Below are 8446 nucleotides of genomic sequence, written 5' to 3'. Positions count from 1 at the left end.
TTAGAGCGTCAATATCTGTGTTTCCGCTTCAGGTACGATGCGGCTGGCAGACCCGGCCACACCCCTATTCAAAAGTGCACGGCGTCAATCAGGCAGTTGGCATACGGAGGCGCGGCAGACATGTGGGATGAGTACCTCCACATCGGTGAGTCGACAGCCCTGGAATGTCTGAAGTATTTCTGTGAGGCGTGATGAACATTTTCGGTGAGCAGTACCTTCGAAGCCCTACTCCCGAAGATTGTCAGAATTTGATGCAGATGCACGGGGAGAAGCATGGGTTCCCTGGGATGTTAGGCAGCATAAAATGTATGCATTGGGAGTGGAAGAACTGTCCGACTGCCTGGAAGGGGGCCTACACGACCGACTACAAGTCAAAGAATCCCACGATGACCCTCGAGGCCGTAGCTAATTACCGGCTGTGGATCAGGCATGCGTATTTTGGGGTAGCCTGGTCGAACAACGACCTCAACGTCCTGAACTCGTCGCCCCTCTTCAACGAGAAATGTCAGGGCGTCGGTCCAGCCGTCTCAATTGTGGCCAACGGCAACCGGCATGATATGGGCTACTACTTGGCGGATGGGATATACCCTAGGTGGCATGTCTTTGTGAAGACGATCAGGCACGCAAGTGATGAAAGGAAGGCCTACTTTGCGGAACGGCAGGAGTCAACGCGCAAGGACGTGGAACGCGCATTTGGTGTGCTCCAGTCTCGATGGGCAGCAATTAAGGGTCCAACGCGTTTGTGGGATGTCACATGCGTTTCCCAAATAATGTACGTCTGCATTATCCTGCACAACATGATCGTCGAAGACGAAGGCGTACAACTGACTAGTTGGGCCAATGACGATGAAGCCGGTCCAAGCCACGGAACGGCCACCCATAGCGTACGACGTGGGGTACCTCTCGATGAAGCCGGCCGCCTCAAGGAATTTGCCGACATGCGCCAAGTGGATGCTCATATTCAACTCCAAAAGGATATAATTGAAGAGTTGTGGGCATGGAGGACTGCATGGCGATAGTTTTTTTTCTTTATTATGTAATTTTTTTTATCTATGTACCTTTTTTAATGCAATTAATGAATTTTCTCGTATATGTCTCGGAAATTTAATTCCGTAATTTAATCGTAATTTTAATTCTGTAAATGTAGTATTTTTTGAATTATTTTTATTGCGGCTGGCCTAAATCTGATGTGGCAGGTGGATTTTTAGTGCTGCTGACGTGCCAGGGAGAAAGAATAGCTGGCCTATGGCTGGCCTATTTGCATTGGAGATGCTCTTACAATTTTGTTGCGCCATTGTAACAGTAGCTTTTGCATTAGATGGATATAAATTGTGATTTACTACATTATCGTGCATTATATGAAATTTTTGTTATGCTCAACAGCTTAAATACATTATGGTCAAATATTAGTGACTAGAATACTTTATAGTTATATAGTAGAAAGCCCATCATAAAAGGCCCACTGCCATATACATGGGTTGGTAGTGAGAGCATACAATTTATTCATTCTGGACCACTTTGTTTTGCAGTACTAAATATAAGTACATTTAAATGAAATCTTGTGTATGCATTTGGTCATCCAAATATGTCTACTACTACCATGGTACTTATTACTCGAGTATGCGCGTGATTTGGAGATAGACTTCTTAGTTCTTATTACTACCATTTATTATGAGGCGTATATAATCTTTTATATTAATTGCTAAACTTATAGTCTGTCAAGTGAGAAGACCATGTATTATTTTTTGCCCTTATTTTCAGTCATGAAATTAATGGATGATGGTTTAATTATTTAAGACATTGAAGCACATTTGATTGTGAACATGTACTTCGAGTCCAGTCTAAACACAACAAATTAGAGAAGACGTATTAATAAATAACTCTGAAAGCTAAGTCACTAGAGGCCATAAGAGGAAAAGATAAAAAGAAGAAAGGATTATAATTGTTTTATGATTGCTTACTTCATTCATTGATGTAATCAGATTAAATACAATGAGAGGAAAGATCTAGATTTATGCTAGCTGGAAAATAGTACAATGAGGACCACAACCAAATGTTGCCACGTTGCCCAATTCCTTAATCATGCTTAGCAGCTTGTTCAATTTCCTTAATCTGTATTCTATCACGCCCCCGCAATTCGAGCGAAGATAGCGAGCAAATGCCGAGTTTGTTGCGCAATCTTGCGAAGAATTGGAGGCTGAGAGGTTTGGTGAGAATGTCCGCTACTTGATCAACAGAGGGAACGTGACGGAGATCTAGCTGCTTAGCAAGGACTTTATCTCTAACAAAGTGCACATCGAGTTCGATGTGTTTGGTGCGCGCATGGAGGACAGGATTGGAGGCTAGGGATATAGTGCTCAAATTGTCAACCCAAATGGTGGGTGGCTTGGGCGGCAGCATGTTGATTTCAGAGAGGAGCGACATGATCCATGTGACTTCAGAAGCGACGTGCGCAAGGCTGCGATACTCGGCCTCTGTGCTGGAGCGAGATATCACTGATTGCTTCTTAGAGCTCCAAGAAACAAGATTTGAACCAATGAAGGTGCAATATCCAGTGACGGATTTTCTATCGTCAAGATCAGATGCCCAATCCGAATCACAAAAAGCACTGATAAAATTATCAGAACTACGAACATGAAGTCCATAGTCAATGGTACCAGCGAGGTAGCGCAATATGCGTTTCACAGCTTTCCAGTGTGTGTCGAGAGGAGAGGCCATGTACTGGCTGACTTTGTTAACACTGTAGCTTATATCAGGCCGAGAGATTGTGGCATATTGCAAGGCGCCCACTGTACTCCTGTAGAGTTTACCATCAGGAGTCGGATTACCAACCGATTTGCTTAGCTGAGGAGAAGAGAGCATGGGAGTGGGAATTCCCTTAGCATCCTGCATTTTCAATTTGGCCAAGAGCTCCTTAATATAAGTGGTCTGATTCAAGTGAATGCCCTGTTCAGTCTTGGTAACTTCAATTCCCAAGAAGTTCTTCACTTCACCCAGATTTTTCAAAGAAAAATGAGAACTCAGCTGATCAATAACATCTTTAACACATGATGAAGAATTCCCAGTAATTAAAATGTCATCTACATAGATCAGTAGATAAACAACCTTGCCATTTTGAGATCTGTAAAATAACGAGGCATCTGCCTTAGACTGAGAGAAGCCAAGAGATACCAACACAGTATGCACAGTGAAAAACCATGCTCTCGAGGCTTGTTTGAGGCCATAGAGTGACTTGTTGAGCTTGCAAACGAGGTTGGGGGAACCTTGTTCAAAACCCGGAGGCTGCTTCATGTAAATCTTCTCCTTAAGATCACCATGGAGGAAAGCATTGTTGACATCAAGATGAGTGATAGTCCAACTGGCTGAGGTGGCTAAACTGAGTATGATTCTGATGGTGTTAGGCTTGACTACAGGGCTGAAGGTCTCAAAATAGTCAAAACCAGCTTGTTGAGAAAACCCTTGGGCAACCAATCTAGCCTTGTATCGAGCTATAGCACCATCTGACAGCCTCTTGACTCTAAAAATCCATGTGCAGCCTATAAGGTTCTTTCCCGGAGGTAACTCACATAAAGTCCATGTGTGGTTCTTGAGCAAAGCAAGGAATTCATCTAACATGGCCTGCTTCCAAACAGGAATGAGTAACGCTAAGTAGGCAGACTTCGGAATAAGGGATGAGGGAACCACTGCAACAAGTAATTTGGGTTTGAAAACACCAGATTTTGCCCTGGTGACCATGGGATGTGTGGAGGTGGTCTTTTCTGTGGGAGAAGGAGATGTTGTGGAGGCAAGGGATGTAGGTGGAGAAGTATTGGGTGCTCCAGTGGAAGATGATGATGGAGAAACACGAGATGGATCAGTGAGTGGTTCTTGAGTAGAGGAACTGATGTGATCATGTGGGTCAGTGTGATGAGAGAATGGTTGATTATGATCCTGAAGAGGAATAGTAGCATTATGTGAAGGATAAATTGGAGCGGAAGGGTTATATTCAGTGGGATGGTGTAGAGCATTATGTTGGGAAGGAGGTTGAGTGTATATGGAAATAGGAAGAGTGACTAAGGGTGATGTATGATGATGTGTGGCATTGCATGGAGGGATAGGGGCTGAGTTTTTATGGGGAAATTGAGACTCATCAAAGATGACATCTCTTGTAACAACAACCTTACCATTTGGAAGTAAAACCTTATAACCCTTGTGAGAGCTACTGTACCCCAAGAATGTAGCAGCATCAGACCTGTACTGTAACTTATGTTTATTGTAAGGCCGAAGATGGGGGTAACAAAGGCAGCCAAACACTCGTAGAATGCTGTAATCTGGCTTAACATTGAACAACATCTGATAAGGAGTCAAGGATTTGAGTACCTTGGATGGGATTCTGTTGATGAGAAAAACCGCGGTAACAAATGCATCGTCCCAGAATGATGAAGGGAGAGCAGCCTGCCCCATCATAGCAAGACCCATCTCAATGATATGCCTGTGCTTCCTCTCAGCAAGACCATTTTGCTGAGGTGTGTAGGGGCAAGATATTCTGTGGTGAATGCCATTCTCTTTAAGAAAACCAGATAATGATTGGAACTCCCCACCCCAATCAGATTGCAAAACCTTGATCTGATGTGATAATTGTTTTTCAGCAAGAGCCTTGAATTGAGGAAAAATGTATCTGAGTTCACTTTTTGACTTGAGCAAATATAGCCAAGTAAACCTACTGTACTCATCAATAAAAGTCACATAATAGGAAAAACCATTCCTGGAGAGTATGGGTGAGGGACCCCAGAGATCACTATGAACTATGGAAAGAGGAGCAGTACAAGTAGAAGAAGAGGGAGAGTAAGGAAGTCTATGAGATTTTGCAATGCAGCAAGGATGACACAACAAACTTGATTTCATTGAATTAAAGTGGATGTTACAGCTTTTGAGTGCTTTTTCTACTACATCAAAGGCACAATGGCCTAGTCTCTTGTGCCACAACTCTAAGCTAGTAACAGGAAAAACTTTGTTTGAAGTAGAAGGAACTACAGCTGAGCATACAGTGGGTAAGCCACTGGAGCTTTTGTTAAAAACAGGGGAGATAGCCGACTTGGAGTGTGAGTGGAGAGGATGTGGAGGCTTGTGAAGAGTGAAACGATAGAGACCTTGATCAAGGATACCCTTGAGGATGACTTGCTTGGTTGACTGATCCTTCACGAAACAAGACAGAGGGTGAAATTCAAAGAATACACTATTGTCTTTAGCAAATTGAGACACACTAATGAGATTTTTTGTAATTGAGGGAACATGCAGCAGATCTTTGAGGATTAGAGATTTAGACATGGTATTTGAGGGAGAGGAATAAAGAACAGAATGACCAACATGGGAAATATCAACTTTAGATCCATTACCAAGATGAAGTTTCTTACCACCAAGGTATTCTGATCCTGATTGCAGATTTGACATATCATGAGAAACATGATTTGTGGCTCCTGAGTCAGGATACCACGAGGAAGAAGACTGATTATCAAAGCTGAAGTCAGGTGGGGGGGGGGGGGGGGTAAATGATGGTGGGGAGTAAGAGGGTGTACAACGAGCTTGGGCTAAGTGAGCTGTTGGATGAGGGTGAAAACTGGAGTGAGGAGATGCAGCTTGTTGGAAATGGGGATGGGGCTGTCTCTGTGGCTGTGGCTGGTATGGCTGAGGTGAGGTGAAGTTTTGATCAAATCTGTACCAACATTTCTCAGCCATGTGACCAGGCTTGTGACAAAGCTGGCAAGAGGGTCGATTTGAGTAGCCTCTTCCACCGCGACCTCTCCTGCCCCCTCTGAAACCCCCTCTCCCACCATCACTTCTCCCTGGATGATGTTGCTGACTCTGCTGAAAATTGGGCTTGTCCCTCTGATTGGAAGTTTGAGCTAAATTGAGGGAGGGCTGGGATCCTTCGAGACTTCCTGCAACAGACATGGTGGACTCCAGTCTGGTTTCAAAACTATGCAAAAGTGCACAGGTATCTTGGACCGTCCATGCCTCAGTTTTTGAGGAGATGGTCACCACAAGAGGATTGTAATCTGGACCAAGGCCAGTTAGAATATAAAGGATATGATCCTCTTCAGTAACTTTGCATCCTGCAGCATTGAGAAAATCAACACAATTCTTGATTTTGCTGAGGTAGTCACGCATAGGCATCGACTCCTTCTTTAGCGACTGCAGATACATTCTGTATTGCATGATCTTTGCTCTAGATTGGCTCGCAAAGCTTGTTTGTAGGGCTTTCCAGACATCTTTGGCAGATTTAAGACCTACAACTAAGGTCATGGCGCTCTCAGATAGCGAAGACTGGATCCAAGCGGAGAGCAACTGATCTTGCCGACGCCATGCCAAAAATTTTGGATTCGCAATGTTAGATCCAGATCCAGGATCTGTAATCAATCGCGGAGGTGCCTCCTCTTCACCCGTGAGGAAACCTTCTAGATCATGTCCTATGACGATAGCTAGGATTTGTTGCTGCCATATCAAAAAATTGGAATCAGTGAGCTTGACACCGAGAGGGTGATTATAGTTGAGAGTGGGATACTGTGGTGGTAGTGAAGAATAGAGGTTAGAGGTATTGATTGGCTCATTTAAGATTTCTGCCATTGCCTCCTATAGGAGAGAGCTAAGCAGAAGAAAACAAAAAATAGCCTGCTCTGATACCATGAAAGCTAAGTCACTAGAGGCCATAAGAGGAAAAGATAAAAGAAGAAAGGATTATAATTGTTTTATGATTGCTTACTTCATTCATTGATGTAATCAGATTAAATACAATGAGAGGAAAGATCTAGATTTATGCTAGCTGGAAAATAATACAATGAGGACCACAACCAAATGTTGCCACATTGCCCAATTCCTTAATCATGCTTAGCAGCTTGTTCAATTTCCTCAACCTTCATTCTATCAAACTCAACCTTCGTATTCTATCAAACTCAACCTTCGTTCGGATCAATAACATTAAACATTTAATATATTTTCCCGATATGAACCAATAGAAATGATCCGCTAAATTCATGATTAACGTGATTAATAATTAAAGAGGTATATACCATATAATCATTTACTTATATACGGCATAAATGCCGTATTTTCGTAGTAGTTTCGTTCGAGGTTTGACTGTTTCCGTAAGCTGTCATTGTCATGAATCATCAAACACATACACTATTTTTAATTTTGCAAGTAATTAAGTACGTATGCATTTTTCATTTTTTCTCTTAAAAAAAGAAAAATATCATGAAATGTATTTGTACGTTAAATAAAAATACAAGTAGTATGAAAATAAACGTGGCAAAAGTCGGAAGCCACAGCAATTAGTGTCCGTCCGTACTGACACCACACGTGCCTAACCGTAGCGCCGAATTAGCCCCCTTTCCCGGCCGGAGCTATTTTCCGTCTCTTTCTTTTTATATGTATAGCGAAAACGTGCAATAAAAGGAAAAACAAATTAAAGAAGCGGTTGATTTTGCTGAAATTGCATTCCATTGATAAGAAAACAACAAATCCCAAATCCCAAATCCCGGCAGAAAATGGGACATATTCTAACTATTGACATCCGACGGTCTTCGATCTCTCATCTACAATTAACCATCTAAATATTTTTGTTTTTTATTACTCGGATACAAATTCCTCCAACTAAGTATATTCGGGAGGAGGGAGGTTGAGATCAAGAGCGATGCCTCTTCCCGGCATGTCCACCACGGCCGAACACGACTCTGAATCGCTCCCTAGAAAATCCAGCGTGGGGCGCCGCATTTGGTTAATCACTTGGATAATTTCCTGCCGCGACTCGGGCCGGAGATTGAGCATCGCCGGCCGGCCGAGGGTGAGGTGCACAAGGTTGGAATCGGTGGGAGGAGGGAAGTTGGTCTTGGCCTTGTGGCCGCGGAATCGGCGGGCGGCGGCGTCGTAGGCGCGGGCGGCCTCCTCGGCCGTGTCGAAAGTGCCCAGCCAGACGCGGCTCTTCTTCGCGGGATCCCTGATCTCGGCGGCGAAGCGGCCCCAGGGGCGCTTCCTCACGCCGCGGAAGTGCGAGTCGGTGGTGTCGCGGAGCCGGCCAGCCGCCGCCATCAAAGTGGGTTGCTTCAGTTGTTTGGGGGAGAGAATGAGTGGAAATGTGAGTAGTTAATATACATATAGAGAGAGAGAGGGGTTAATTGGGGGAGATGGGTTACGTGGCAACCAGGATTCGTTGGCGGCATTGCTGATTAGATACGTGGGAAGTGTAAACGAGTGAGTGTGTTATACAATCTGCTATGAATGGCATGTGTTTCTCGTTACTACTGCTCACTTCGTTCTATAGCCGTGGAGATATTTCTTTTCGGCACGCATATTAAGAAAAAATTGCGTTATGTGATTTAAGTAAATGAAGAATAAAGTAGAAAATGAAAAAGGTAGAGAGATATAGAGAGAATAGAGTCTGAGAGAATAAAGTAGATGAAAAGAAATGTAT

At 43.6% G+C, this 8446-nt stretch overlaps 1 protein-coding gene and 1 pseudogene across 1 annotated transcript; both read right to left on the bottom strand.

The window, feature by feature from the left end:
• Positions 1-4899: 4899 nt before the first annotated feature.
• LOC148931798 (uncharacterized) lies at positions 4900-6612 on the bottom strand. The gene is made up of 2 exons (XM_089063511.1): positions 5394-6612; positions 4900-5175 (listed from the first exon to the last, which is right to left on the bottom strand). Exons 1-2 carry the CDS (start codon positions 6601-6603, stop codon positions 5135-5137), a joined length of 1251 nt encoding a protein of 416 aa, XP_088919637.1. The 5' UTR covers positions 6604-6612; the 3' UTR covers positions 4900-5134.
• Positions 6613-7457: 845 nt separating this feature from the next.
• On the bottom strand, positions 7458-8109 carry LOC125198358 (ethylene-responsive transcription factor 11 pseudogene; annotated as a pseudogene).
• Between the last annotated feature and the right edge of the window lie 337 nt (positions 8110-8446).

Source organism: Salvia hispanica, chromosome 2 (genome assembly GCF_029641045.1).
Source record: "Salvia hispanica isolate PSC_SH4W2 chromosome 2, Shi_PSC_v1, whole genome shotgun sequence".
NCBI classification, from domain to species: Eukaryota; Viridiplantae; Streptophyta; class Magnoliopsida; order Lamiales; family Lamiaceae; genus Salvia; species Salvia hispanica.
This window is presented reverse-complemented; position numbering and strand designations above follow the sequence as displayed.

Coding starts and splice junctions, on each gene's coding strand:
- LOC148931798 (XM_089063511.1), bottom strand. CDS start 6,603: ATGGCAGAAATCTTAAATGAGCCAATCAATACCTCTAACCTCTATTCT. Junction 5,176..5,393: donor AGGATCAGAATACCTTGGTG/GTAAGAAACTTC, acceptor TGTTTCGTGAAG/GATCAGTCAACCAAGCAAGT.